General features: G+C 35.3%; 1 protein-coding gene across 1 annotated transcript; it reads left to right on the top strand.

Annotated features, from left to right (window-relative positions):
* The first annotated feature begins 5,739 nt into the window (after positions 1 to 5,739).
* Positions 5,740 to 13,410, top strand: LOC128236900 (c-Myc-binding protein-like). The gene is made up of 5 exons (XM_052952031.1): positions 5,740 to 5,873; positions 8,723 to 8,795; positions 9,198 to 9,246; positions 9,596 to 9,725; positions 12,780 to 13,410. Exons 1-5 carry the CDS (start codon positions 5,859 to 5,861, stop codon positions 12,828 to 12,830), a joined length of 318 nt encoding a protein of 105 aa, XP_052807991.1. The 5' UTR covers positions 5,740 to 5,858; the 3' UTR covers positions 12,831 to 13,410.
* Positions 13,411 to 15,866: the final 2,456 nt, after the last annotated feature.

The following is a 15,866-nucleotide window of genomic DNA, read 5'->3' on the forward strand; positions in this document are numbered from 1 at the left end:
CTGCAAGTATAGTAACACTTCTGCAATAGTTCAGGTTGAATTACGGACCATGGACATTACGGACTAGACATTACGGACCAGATTTAGGGACATTACGGACCAGATTTAGGGACATTACGGACCAGATTTAGGGACACTACGGACCAGATTTAGGGACATTACGGACCAGATTTAGGGACACTACGGACCAGATTTAGGGACACTACGGACCAGATTTAGGGACACTACGGACCAGATTTAGGGACATTACGGACCAGATTTAGGGACACTACGGACCAGATTTAGGGACATTACGGACCAGATTTAGGGACACTACGGACCAGATTTAGGGACATTACGGACCAGATTTAGGGACATTACGGACCAGATTTAGGGACATTACGGACCAGATTTAGGGACACTACGGACCAGATTTAGGGACATTACGGACCAGATTTAGGGACATTACGGAACATCTTCGGAATCTTACGGACCATGATTTAAACATATTATTCACTTTTTAGTTTTTAATTTGTTAATAAATACTTGAATATGAGTGCTCAGTATGACGTTATATCTTCCATAAAACTGTGAAAAATCCCGTGAAGTTCGAATAGATCAATGGTTCAATATAAAATCTTGTGAAATTCCAAAAGGTGATAAAGACCTATGCATTTATAACAATTATGTGAAAAATAATGACCGAAAATTGAAAGATCGGCAGTTAAATTAGTTAAAAGGAACAGAAGAAATATTTTCCAAAACAGTTTATTTCCCAAAATAAATCGAGCAGAAATATTTCCCAAAACATTCGGATGGCGCGGTAGTTTGCATAAACACCTCTAGAACAGTGGATACAACGAGCGCAAGGCATACTTATAGATCTATTCAGTTTTGTGGCAGAGGAAATTGTGAAGATGTAAACCTCAACTCTTGCTTTATATTAAATAAAGGATGTGTATGTGTTGCAATTCTTGCAAATTGATGTTTAAAACTGGCAATTTCTGTTGCCTTAATTAGTGTTTATTAGTTATAATTGTCCCGTTATTATCGGCGGTATATTACAAAAGAAACAAACATTATACTGACAACCTTTAATTGGCTATCATAAAAGTGTGAAAACCCATTGAGACATCACACTTTCACTGAACCTTTCAATTAAAACAGATGAAACGGACAACAAGCAAATATGACGATCCAAAGTTTATTTCAGAAAGCAATCGATCACATATGAAAACATTAATATTCACATTTACAATTATAAGATAAACACATATTTCGTTCATTATTATTCAAATTATTAATGTTTAACATTAGAATTTTATGGGATTTGTCAGTTACATTAAAGATAATTGTCATACTGAGCACTAATATTCAAGTATTTATTAACAAATTTAAGACCAATGAGTGAATAAATTAAAAAAAAAAAAATGTTAAAAAACATTATAAATGATGGTCCGTAAGTTTCTGAAGATGGTCCGTAATGTCCCAAAATCTGGTCCGTTGTGTCCCTAAATATGGTCCGTAATGTCTGGTCCGTAATGTCCATGGTCCGTAGTGTCCGTGACCCTTCAGGTTAAGTATACAATGTTTCACAATTGAAACGATCAGGTCTTGAAACGGTTTAAACAATGGCATATACCTTGGGCTATTTAACTTGGAACACCTGTTGCTTTGAAGTCCTTGAATTTAAAACATGACATAACATAGTGTTTATTGTAATATAAGGCCACCAGCCCAGAATACATGTTCAAAAATGTAATAAATCGTAGTATTAACTATTTAGTAAAAATATGCGCTATATTGGATATTTACAAAGCATGTTTTATGTTGTTGCACAAATCAAGCATATCAAAGTTATGATGACACACACACGCACACACACACACGCGCACACACACACACACGCACACACACACACGCACACACACACACACACGCACACACACACGCACATACACACGCCCACACGCGCACACGCACGCGCGCGCGCACGCACGCACACACACACACACACAAAAGGTTCTTTTGCACGTATAAGTACTAAGTAAATAATTATCCGTGTAAGATCAGTTGCTTTCTCAAATCGAATGCTTTACATACGAATTTAGTTAGCGAAAATACATCACTAGTACCATCAGTGCACATAATGTTATTGAACAATTGAAAGCTTGAATGAGTGAGCCAGGTAGTCCGGAACAATTCACGTCGTAAACCATCGTAAGACGGACAGATCAGAAGAAAGTGGTACTCGTCTTCTATCACATCGTATCCTGTACTCGAGCATAATGGACAGAATCGAAGTTCCCGTGCAATATTCAAGTGTCTTCCTTTTTCTATCATAAGTGTATGGCCTGCGCATCTTAAAGCTGCACTCTCACAGAATGTTTTGACAACTTTTTTTTGTCTTGGAACGAGCTATTTTTTTTTGCGAAAATCCATGGAAACCAGTTATATAAGACTGCTGACAAAAAATCAGATCGCAGATTTTTATACTTAAAAAAATGATGTTTTATGTGCTTTTCTTAAACCGTTAGTAACGGTTTAAGCCATAAAACATTAATTTTCGAACGGAAATATAAATATCTACGATCTGATTTTTTGTCAGCAATCTTATATTGTTGGTTTGCAGATATTTACACAAAAAAAATGCTCTTTCAAAGACCAAAAATAATAAAAAAGTTGTTAAAGTAGTCAATCTGTGAGAGTGCAGCTTTAATTTTGCAAAACATTTTTTGCCAAAGATATGGTAGGTATATTAACAGATAGCGCTTTTGGTCAAGAAGAGTTTTATAGTGTTTATAATGTTCAGCTTTTGGTGACGACTCAATATCTGCATGCAACTTTTGTTGGGAACAGTCTTTCAACCTGTTCGTGAACATTTTCATGAATATGTTTTGTTGGCCAACATCTTGCACTATACATGCGTATCCAAAGCCGTGTTCAAATATAATATTTTTAATGTGTGCTGCCCAACTACTACGACCAGCATTATCCATATTCAAAAGCATAATGTAACACTGACTTGGTTATCTATTACTGGTCATTTTCATAATTTTGATTCAATATCTAACACATTTTGGAAGATAAATTGTCAGCATTGGCAGTCTACCACACTCTCTCAGGGCAAGAAGTTTGAAACTGTTCTATATCGAAAACAGATACTTTCTAACGGTTAAAATAATGATCATGAATTACATTGAATATGATGTATGTATGCCACTTAGAATTTTGATGTTTTAAATAGTTTCCCCTTTTATACATGAAGAGAATATACTAAATAACACAGGTACATATACTACTCAAAATTTGATAAGGATCACTTGATTAGTTATTTGTAAAAACTTAACCAAATAAGCATGCTTATTTAATTTCAAAGCATTAGCTTTATCCCTTCGTAGGCCTCCAGAATGTTCGATGATTTTGATTGTTTTGCTACCAGCGCGTGCACAGGCGGCACGGAAAACTGCATACCCACGAAATAAGGCGTTTTGGCATACATGAAACAACTTTAAAATGTGGTCATTTCTTGTTTTTCGCTTCGTTTATTCGATTTTTACTCGGAACATCTATCACATTATGTTCAAAATGCCAAACAGAAGACGTTTAACTCCTGATGAAAACAGTCTTGCATGTTGGCATTGGAATGCTGGAGGCAGGGTTGTCACAGAGGACTGTGGCAGAACACCTGAATGTGTCACAATGTGTAGTTTGCAGGATGTGGAATCGTTATCAAACGAATGGAAATGCTCAACATCGACATGGTGGTGGTCGTTACATTGCGGTTTTAGCCAGATGTAACCGCTTTCGTAACGCCACTTCGTTACGTAATGACTTCCAGAACGCCAGAAACGTTTCAACGCAAACCATCAGAAATCGTTTGCATAGTGCTGGCTTGATGGCACGACGACCGGCAATTCGCATCCCATTGACCCGATACCACATCCAGGACCGTTTGGAATGGGCACGTCAACACGTTGGATGGCCGTTAAACGAATGGACCACAGTGCTTTTTACAGACGAGTCAAAGTTTTGTATTGACTTTACAGATCGACGTTCCAGAGTGTGGAGGGGACGTAATAAACGTTTTGCTCCAGTTTGTGTCGCCGAACATGACCGTTATGGCAAGGGCTCAGTCATGGTATGGGCCGGAATCAGCATGCACGGGAAAACAGTCTTACATGTAATTAAAAACGGTACGTTGACGGCTGTTCGTTATTGTAACGAGATCCTGGACGTTTATGTTCGACCGTATGCAGGTGCAATCGGTCCTGATTTCATTCTCATTAATGATAATGCGCTCCCACACAGAGCAAACATCACAAACCAATTTCTGGAAAATGTTACCATCGAGGGTATGGACTGGCCAGTTCGTTCCCCCGACATGAACCCGATCGAGCATGCCTGGGACATTCTTCAGAAAGCTGTTTCTGCTCGTCCGGCCCAGCCAACAACGGTTCCTCAGCTCAGAACAGCGCTTCAGAAGGAATGGGCCAGACTCCCTCAGCAACAGCTCCGGAGGCTTATCAGCAACATGCGGAGGCGATGTCAAGCTTTTATTGACGCTCGTGGACATCACACACGCTACTAACATGGTCTAAGAAAAGTTCAAAGATATTCTGTTGACTTTCCAAATTTGTTGACAACCTGATATACGCCTGCTTTTGACCCCTATCATGTTTAGGAGTCCGTTACGCTTGATCGGAATTGGTTTGGTACTGATATCTTATGACATTTGAAACCTGAAACAATGCCATTTGATAACATTTAGTGTTGATATATCGTTTTGTTGAAATACGTATGTACTTTACATTAAAAAACATGATCCCTATCAAATTTTGAGTAGTATACGTTTTTAGAGAAGTTATATTATACTACAGCTTTAAGTCGTTTGACGTATTTATACATATCTACAATATTGTGTCGATTTAATTGTTTTACTAGCGTTAAACGTATTTTATTAGCTGTTTTCGTAAGGGGTTAGTTATTTTCGTACGAGTTTTTCGTCACCTTATTTTTATTACCTGAATAAATGTCGATTTTGTCGTTTAAATAGCTAACCCCAAACCATTTTTCATCATATTTATACATATCTACAATACGGTGTCCATTTAATTGTTTTACTAGCGTTATGCGCATTTAATTAGCTATTTTCGTAAGGGGTTTAATTGTTGTTTTCGTACGAATTTTTCGTCATCTCATTTTTATTATTTGAATATAAACGATTTTGTCGTCATAATAACAACCACAGAAACATATTTTCATCATATTTATACATATCTACAATATTCTGTCGATTAAATTGTGTTTTTTTTGTGTTTTTTTCTAGCGTTAAACGTATTTTATTTGCTATTTTCGTAAGGGGTTTGTTCTTTTCATAGAGTTTTCGTCGATTTTGTCGTCATAATATCTAGCCAAGAAACATATTTTTCATCGTATTTATACATATCTACAATATAAAGTCGATTTAATTGTTTTATTAGCGCAATACGTATTTCATTTGCTATTTTCGTGGTCGAATGCTATTTTCGCGAAAAAAGGCTATTTTCGCTATCTAGCTTTACCGATTTCCTGCGCATACTTTTTGCAAATAAACTTTTTTCTAATTATGTTTTATATCGAAATATTAATTTGTTTCACAGTATTTTGAGATAAAACATTTTTTATCGCCGAAATGCTGGAAACATTGTTTGTGTTAGAGCTTCGCCAACCTAAACAGATAATAGTTATGTTTGACCAACTGATATATTTATGTATTTAGTTGAATGTAATCAGCGCATGCGCATTCAGGTAGCAACTCGTCGACAGGTGCCCCAAACATTGTCAGCCGACAAAATACAATTGAAAAACAACACTTTTAATCCATCAGTTTGAAAATCATGACTGCTTACAGGGTAAGACCTTTTCTATTCAGTTTAAACTCTTTATAGTATTACTTTTTACAGTAACTTAAGGTTAGAAAAATATAAATGATTATACATTCGGATAATTTATTTTCGGACAGGCAAGTATGTTTCAAACTTACTGTGTAGAGCAGGGTCATTTGTGTATAACCAATGGAAAGTACCTGTAGGCCTTGTTGTTTGTGTTCCTATGATACACAATGCAAACTTCCCTTATGACAACAGATTTAGCTGTTCAATCTAATAAAAGTTATAAAAATTAATAAAAAATATATACTCATAATTTTTGTTCTTTGTCTATTTATTTGGACGTTTTTTACTCATCAAATGTTTATACAGAAATTTTGTGAACTCTGGATTCATACTTTTGCTTATACCTGCTCAACCTCAAAAAAAGTTTTACATTTTTAGAGCCAGGATTAATGGCTATAGATATAACGGTGAGGATTCATGCCCAGACTTGGACTTGAAGACCATTTGTTTTGCAAAGAACCTTTAAAGTCCATATCCCCCATATCGCAGCATCAATAACACTCCTTCAAGGGCTTTTTTCATTAAACATTCCACTCGACTATTTAAAAAAAAGAAGATAATGATTCATTGTTGATTTATCATACATGCCATATTTTCTGGAGACCATTCAGGGGTATTTGTTCAGAAAGGCTGAATTACCAAATCGGTATCCGGATTTTCGTATCAAGTTTTCGAATACTATCCGGATACTCGTATCATATTGTTTTCATAATAAGTAAATTTCCTATTATATGTCACCCACCTTCTGTTATTTGACATAATTGTTCACTTAATTTATAATTCGTCATATGGCAATTTCACTTTTTCTTTCATTCTTTCTCAGTCTTAATAATTTATAATCAACTCATTTTACGTCATAAAACTCATGATGAATACCACATAAACACCTCGCGAATTTGATAGTCACTTCGGCCGAGGTGGTTACTGCCACGTGCTTTCGAGTTTGCAATTTATCAGCAGGTTTCATGTTAAATGACGCTTCAGTTATTGATAGTCGGTTGTAATTTTATTTCTTTACATTGTTTGATTTAATGCAATACCTACAATTTCTGCGGTGTTTTGTTATGAAGGATATATTTACGGAAAAGATAAGACGACAAAAGAAACGATCTGATTTTTCTTTATTTATATGCGTGTACTTTTTTAATTTATCAATAAACTAAACATGTTTACATATCGTATGAAAAATAAAATATACTACACAAAATAAAACGTGAATAAATACTAAATAGGAAATAAATAATTTATATGTTTGATAATTTAATCAAACACTGTACACACACTACTTTCAAGTCCGAAATGTTCGAATACTTCACAACAGTTTTCATTCGATGTCGCACTTAATCAAACGCATGTTCTTGTTCAGAAACAATTCTTTAAATCCCTTATCTTGTGATTGGACGATCAATTCCTACGGATTAATGATCAATCCGTTTAAGATCAACGGTATCAATTAGTGTCAATTCAGCACATCTGAGATCATAAAATAACACTTGTCATTGTAAACAAGGTCATAGAACTTCACAGGGTGCTGCGCAAGGACACAATATCACACCTTGTGCAAACACCCAATTAGCAGATGATTTGTGACACATACCCGCTTCGCGACAGACACTGTTGATCACCTGAAATATTTATCTGAAAAGTTTTATAACAATTGCTATGTCTCTGCTAAGCTATTTCATTGAAATTTTAATTCCTAACGAATATTCGAATACCCATTTTGGTATCCGAATACTTGCGTGATATCCGGATACTCGGATACTCGCTTCCATCCCTAGAAAAAATGTATTCACATATATTTTGGTATGAAAACCTCTGACTTTTTCATTATACAGAATTATTTTATGTCATGATTGATCATATTCTTATGATACACTGTCATGTCATACTGTAAATTAAATTTACTTCCTCCAAAGTCTTTTAAAAACTTCTGCTTAACACTATCAGCTATGATAACGTTCAGACACTAAGAGAATGGAATGAATATTATTAATTTCTTCCTTTTCCAAAATAGTAATATTTCTTTGCCTTTGATCATTACTTCAAATTAACTGATCATTTGTTGTTAAGGTTTCCTTTTGGCATTTATCAAACCTTTTTTAAACAGTCATTTCACCTTTGCGTGGTTGTTTCCTTACATTCAGTTTCTTTCACATACTTTGGTTTCAATTTGTCATTATTGCCTGATATGAAATCTCTAAAAAAAAATTAAATTCCGGGGGATTTTTACCTGCCGCTGGGAGACTGGGGGATGGATCAAAATTCCGGGGGATTTCCCCCCCCCCCCCCCCCCCGCCCGCCGGGGGATGTGGCATGTATGATTTATCATCAGTATAACATTCCAGCAGTGGTTGAAATTAGCACCAGTCTGGGTGCCCTACACTGGTTAAATGCTTTCCAGGCTTGCTCAAATTCTGGATTTGATACCATGTATAGCAAGACTTAAAAATGTAATGCCAAGCAAAAGTATAAGAACCCAGGCTTGTCCATCCAAATGACAAATTTCGATAACTTTCCCAGGTACATGTACATGTCTACTTCTTAGTTTATAAAATATTTATATTACCGTGTAATCCACAATTTTCTTTGATAAATGTTAAGATCTTCAAAAAATCTTCACTTCATGAAACTGTGTGGTGCACAGTGCACAATATAATATTCTTTCTAAACAAACGTTATTTGGGTCAGAGATGCATATACTGTAATGAGTTGAAAATGAGGGTCCATTGCTAGTCTGGGGTTCACGTTCCCTGAATCAAATGAAATCATGGATGACATAAATGTAAGCTATTTTTTCCATTCAGGGTGCAGATTCCAAGAGAGAAGAGTTCAGAAAGTATTTGGAAAAAGCTGGAGTTCTAGATGCCTTAACCAAAGGTAATTTAATCATTTCAGATCAGAAACTAACATTTTTTTTTTATAACCAACATTGTGAAACTGAATCAGATGATTTTTGGTCAAGCCAAAAGCGGTATATACGTTTGTGTCTTGGTCACCTAATAGCCTATACCATTTTTAATATGCCAATGGCAAGATGCTGATCTGCCAGTAAAACTTGAAACTAAATGGTCTTTAAAAGCTTCAATTTTGTAAAAATAAGAGAACATCTTTATTACAGACATAATATATGTTTAAAATTTACCAAGTGTATTTAGTATTGTTAAATTGATTTCTAAGATATTGTACGTGTTACTACTATGTGTAACATGTATTGGATTCGTCATGATTATTGTTCATTTGTTTGTCAAGATTCAAATGTATTTCATATTTATCTTCCAGTTCTTGTTGGTTTGTATGAGGAGCCGGAAAAGCCAAATAATGCCCTTGAGTATCCTTTTAAATGATAAAATGTCAAAAATAATCATACTGGCACATTGTATATACATTACCTTATGGGTAAGTAAGAAGTAAGTCTCTATTTTAGCACATTGAAAAATTGGCATGCATTCAAACCAATAAACAACGGTTGTAACTTGTATGGAATTTTTTATTACATAGGTACCAGAAATGTTTATCTGATTTTAAAGTAAACAAAGGGGCCTCCAATTATAAATCAGATTGATTTTGTATAAATTAAAATCTATAATGATCATCAGCCATAAAAAAGAAATGCCTGTATGCATTGAGGATCCCCCCCCCCCCTTCCCTTTTTGTGATAATCCTTAACCATTGCCCAGCTTCCTGAAGCAACACCTAGGAGCATCTGGTCCGGACACGGCCGATGTGGAGGCCCTGAAGCTTGAGGTGACTGAACTCAGACAAAAGGTAGAAACGCTCCAAGATCAGAACAGTGAATACAAGGCCAAGGTATGCTATTACTTATGTTTTATCTTTTTTGCTTTATATATATATATATCATTATTATGATTATAAGCATGCAAGTAATAGCCATGCAGGCGTATCTGCTCTTACATGTTTTGTGTCGTATCAGCAATTGTATTGTAGGTTTAGGAATGGCTAAAATGGCACTGCCACTGGTCTTAAAAACTGGCGAATGTCCGTCTGTCAGCAGAACATGTGCAATATATTTCCATTTGGACTGACGATACTTCTGTTTTAGTCGGTCAAACCTTCTGGTGCAAAATTATAGTAAGCATTATCAGCAGTCACAAATTGCATGCAAGTGTATAGCAAGCCACTTAAGCATTTATTAAAGTTTGAGTTAACTCCCTTCAATGTTAAAACGGACAACTGTCGGCATCCAGTTGCAGTTCTGTTGTACTACAATACAGTCATCACTAAACTATAAACAAACATATTATACATCTTTACATAAAAATTAATGTTACATGTAAGTCAGATGAACAGAAACATATGTTAGTCTCATAGTAGAGGACTTGATCATGCTATAGTATAGTAGACTGTATTTATGCTAGTTCACATTAATAAAACTGTTGTTCAAGCCCAGGTTGCATGCTTGATTCATATATAGCCTGTACTTTTACTGTACATGTAGTGCCACATATACTCATGTTGTAAAACTATAATAGCTGCAGGCCAGACAAGAGCAAAGCAAGAAAGTAAGCCTAGTTGAGTACAGTAGTCAACTACCCATCCCAAATGTCTTCAGAGTTTCATTTCCTGCCATCATACTGTACAATAGTGTTTCTTTTCTCAGTTTTCTTTTCCTGAATTGCATCTTATAGAAATTTCTTTCTTCATTTAGTGTTCGCACATATTTGTGGGCCAATGACAATCGAGGAATTATCCAATTGAAGGTAGCTTTATATCATGTAGAACTAGGGATGGCAACGAGTACTTGATCGAGCACTGATGTCAATTAGCGAAGTTTTGATAGCGGTACTTTCACCTACACAATTCTATTGTATACCAATTAGAGACCTTTCACCAAACAATGGACGCTAACGAGCGAAAGAGTATCGACCGTTACGAGAATTGATTTCTTAATGGGCCTATTTTAAATAATTTTGCAATGATTATCACAATTAATTGGTTGATATTTTAAATCAAGAATTATGAATATTAATGAGGTAAACAACAATTACACAGTACGAAAAACTATCATTTAAAAAAAAAAAATTGTAGAGTAAACAACTGAACAACTGAACTTCGTATTGAATTTCATTCTCTATTTTTATGTATGCTATTAATTTTTGTTCATTGTAATTCTGATTTCTGCAGTGCATACTTGTATAAAAAGAAACAAATAAGACAAATGAAAAGCCTGAAACAACACTTGTTTTCTTTTTATATCATTTATTGTTAAAATACGTAATGAAAGTTTACTTAAAAGGTGAAAATGAACAAAAATATGACCAACGCACACTATACGTCATTAACGATATATGTATAGACACAATCATGTCTTCGCGAACACATATTCAATTTTACCGAGTAATCGAGTACCCGAGTACTCTATCGAACGATCGTCCGAGTACTCGAGTATTAATTTTACTACTCGTTGCCATCCCTATGAAGAACAGATATGACGGTGAATTCAAACATCTATTTTAGTGGTGAGCTTTTTGCTGATCATAATAAAAAAAAAATTAGCAAGGTCATCTCAGTCAATTTCTGTACTATGCAAACAAACCTAGGTAATTCTAAAAACCTAAATATCAACATTTTGTTGATTTTTAAATGAAAAGTAATATCAACTTTCATGTTGTGTTGCTTTTCCACTTTCGTGCCAAAATACCATGTGACTACACAAAAGGCAGAGATAGTGGGTCAACTTAGTGTGAACACCAAATAAGTTAAGAGTTCATTTTGGCGATCTACAGAAAATGGTGCGAGCTTTCTCAGACCAGGCTCGCTCCATGATCTGTAGATAGCCAAAATGAACTTTAACACAATATACTTAATATTCAATTTACAAACGACTAATGCATGAGCACTTTTGAGCCATTTTTACATGTAAGTCCTCATTTTCTAAAAGGTAAACAGAAATTCACGTCACTTCTCGTTGTTTTCTTTTTTTCTGAAAAAGCAAGGACATCTTGTTGATTTAAAAATACAAGCATGATAACTGAATAGGATGAGAATGTTTGAACACTTGATTGTTAAACAATGTTTAACAATTAATTTACTTAATTTTGTAAAAAGATATTGCTGAATTTATAATGTTGATCTTTTATTTAGAAAGTCATTTATAACTTTGAATAAATAAGTAGTCAAGTAATCTATTCAACATCATCTAGATAAGAACATCTGTAATTGTGTGTTGTCCTCCTTTTTGTGTTCTGTTTCTTTGCATGCTGCATTCTCAGTATTTTAGTTTCTAGATTCCCAATTGGAAAGACTAGTTCCCAACTTCCCTCACATGTTATGGGCATTTCACCAGAGACATGATAGCCAGTTGTGTTTTGTTGGAAAGGAATATGTTTTAGACTGTATAACTTCCGTAGACATTTGTTTTTAACATTTCAGAGTTCTGCAGCTGAAATGTACTGTGTTGTTTATGAAACAGAACATACAAAATATATTAGTATGGTCCATTTTGAAGTCCAATCTTTGTTCAGTTGTTCTTACTGTGCACAATGTAGTGTCTTATTGTCTGACTTACTGTCAAGTGAAGTCTTTTATTCAACTAATTCAACAAGTCAATACACCTGTACATACAAGCTCATGCTTTTATTCAATAGTTTAATATTGTTCTTTTTCAAACTGAAAACTTGACATTAAAGTAAAAGCTTGTACAAGGGAACAGTTTTTTCTATGAGAGCTGTTAATATATGTTTGTTTATGAACTTTATCTAATAAGAAGCTTGGTTTTCTTTTGATTTAACAATTTAAGAGTTTGAGCGACAACAGTAAAAAGGAAGAAAATGATTGTGAAATTGATTTGATTGGAAAAATGTTTTGCTGATTTCTAACATACCATGTGTATTGGTGTTTCAGCTGCAGCAGTATGAGCCGCCCCAGGGTGAGGAGCAGGCACCCGACTCCTAGATGGACAGCACCATCATTCACCCACAACTTCTCACATTCCATTATCCATTCCCCACAGTACATTTCACTGTGGTAACTTTATACATTCTTTTAAACTTGTTGAAAATACAACAGCGCAGTTCAGAGAAAGATATATTAATTTGATTATGTTAAGGTATAATATTGTTTCGTTTTTTTGTTGTACTTTAACTTGAGTAAGAAAACCATGTGTTAAAGATATGATAATAAGCTGGTGTTTGTTGGTATTGATATTCTTCATTTTTGTGTGAATGTTTTAGGAAAACAAGTGCGTTCTAGTATCATACAGAACTGTTCTGTGATAGTTTACGTGGGAATATTTATTTTCTTTGTTAACGGGTATGGATTTACAGACCTGGCTCTGATATTTATTGTTTCATTGTCTTAAGTTCAACCCTTTTGTATACAATGCTGAAGCCAAGCACGTTTTTTTCGACTGTTAAAGGAATGAGTACAGATGACATTCTGAAGAGAAGTTCTCCAACATTAACATGCAGTTTGTAGATTTTATTTCATTCTGTATATTTTTTATTCATGTGGTTCAATAAAACTGACAATTCAAGATGGTTGTGACTTGTCTTAGATTCTTATCGAGGATATTGAATACTAATATTTTGCAATTAATTCAATGGTTATTATGATTAAACTAGAAATACTAGTTCTTCATTTTATTCTTTATTCTAGGGATAGTTTAAATAACGTTGTGACGCAAAATTATCAAAAAAAATAAAGAAGTCGATTTGCAAAGAATTGTCAGAGAGCTTGTATAACATCAAATAAACCCATTAAGCACAAAACTCTGACATAAAGTGTTTCCAATGGCAATATACACATACATGTATATGTAGCAAGGCCCGTAATAACGACTAAGATTATTGTTGAGTTATGCAGGCTCATTGACAATAGGCATACATGTATATGTAGCAAGGCCCGTAATAGTGACTAAAACTCTTGTTGAGTTATGCAGGCTCATGGACAATAGACATACATGTATGTGTAGCAAGGCCCGTAATAGTGACTAAAACTCTTGTTGAGTTATGCAAGCTCATTGACAATAGGCATACATGTATATGTAGCAAGGCCCGTAATAGTGACTAAAACTCTTGTTGAGTTATGCAGGCTCATGGACAATAGACATACATGTATGTGTAGCAAGGCCCGTAATAGTGACTAAAACTCTTGTTGAGTTATGCAAGCTCATTGACAATAGGCATACATGTATATGTAGCAAGGCCCGTAATAGTGACTAAAACTCTTGTTGAGTTATGCAGGCTCATGGACAATAGGCATACATGTATATGTAGCAAGGCCCGTAATAGTGACTAAAACTCTTGTTGAGTTATGCTGGCTCATGGACAATAGGCATACATGTATGTGTAGCAAGGCCCGTAAAAGTGACTAAGATTATTGTTGAGTTATGCAAGCTCATTGACAATAGGCATACATGTATATGTAGCAAGGCCCGTAATAGTGACTAAAACTCTTGTTGAGTTATGCAGGCTCATGGACAATAGGCATACATGTATATGTAGCAAGGCCCGTAATAGTGACTAAAATTATTGTTTAGTTATGCAAGCTCATTGACAATAGGCATACATGTATATGTAGCAATGCCCGTAATAGTGACTAAAACTCTTGTTGAGTTATGCAGGCTCATGGACAATAGACATACATGTATGTGTAGCAAGGCCCGTAATAGTGACTAAGATTATTGTTGAGTTATGCAGGCTCATTGACAATAGGCATACATGTATATGTAGCAAGGCCCGTAATAGTGACTAAAACTCTTGTTGAGTTATGCAAGCTCATTGACAATAGGCATACATGTATATGTAGCAAGGCCCGTAATAGTGACTAAAACTCTTGTTGAGTTATGCAGGCTCATGGACAATAGGCATACATGTATATGTAGCAAGGCCCGTAATAGTGACTAAGATTATTGTTGAGTTATACAGGCTGATTGACAATAGGCATACATGTATATGTAGCAAGGCCCGTAATAGTGACTAAAACTCTTGTTGAGTTATGCAGGCTCATGGACAATAGGCATACATGTATGTGTAGCAAGGCCCGAAATAGTGACTAAGATTATTGTTGAGTTATGCAGGCTCATTGACAATAGGCATACATGTATATGTAGCAAGGCCCGTAATAGTGACTAAAACTCTTGTTGAGTTATGCAAGCTCATTGACAATAGGCATACATGTATATGTAGCAAGGCCCGTAATAGTGACTAAATCTTTTGTTGAGTTATGCAGGCTCATGGACAATAGGCGTACATGTATATGTAGCAAGGCCCGTAATAGTGACTAAGATTATTGTTGAGTTATGCAAGCTCATTGACAATAGGCATACATGTATATGTAGCAAGGCTCGTAATAGTGACTAAAACTCTTGTTGAGTTATGCAGGCTCATGGACAATAGGCATACATGTATATGTAGCAAGGCCCGTAATAGTGACTAAGATTATTGTTGAGTTATACAGGCTGATTGACAATAGGCATACATGTATATGTAGCAAGGCCCGTAATAACGACTAAGATTATTGTTGAGTTATGCAGGCTCATTGACAATAGACATACGCGTATGTGCAGCAAGGCCCGTAATAGTGACTAAAACTCTTGTTGAGTTATGCAGGCTCATTGACAATAGACATACGCGTATGTGCAGCAAGGCCCGTAATAGTGACTAAAACTCTTGTCGAGTTATGCAGGCTCATTGACAATAGGCATACATGTATATGTAGCAAGGCCCGTAATAGTGACTAAAACTCTTGTTGAGTTATGCAAGCTCATTGACAATAGACATACATGTATGTGTAGCAAGGCCCGTAATAGTGACAAAATCACTTGTTGAGTTATGCAAGCTCATTGAAAATAGGCATACATGTATGTGTAGCAAGGCCCGTAATAGTGACTAAAACTCTTGTTGAGTTATGCAGGCTCATGGACAATAGACATACATGTATGTGTAGCAAGGCCCGTAATAGTGACTAAAACTCTTGTTGAGTTATGCA

Source organism: Mya arenaria, chromosome 6 (genome assembly GCF_026914265.1).
Source record: "Mya arenaria isolate MELC-2E11 chromosome 6, ASM2691426v1".
Lineage (NCBI taxonomy): Eukaryota > Metazoa > Mollusca > Bivalvia > Myida > Myidae > Mya > Mya arenaria.

Excerpts from the sequence above, each read along its gene's own strand:
- LOC128236900 (XM_052952031.1), top strand. Across the intron at positions 9,247-9,595 it reads AAGCCAAATAATGCCCTTGA|CTTCCTGAAGCAACACCTAG; the intron begins GTATCCTTTTAA and ends ACCATTGCCCAG. Across the intron at positions 9,726-12,779 it reads ACAGTGAATACAAGGCCAAG|CTGCAGCAGTATGAGCCGCC; the intron begins GTATGCTATTAC and ends TTGGTGTTTCAG.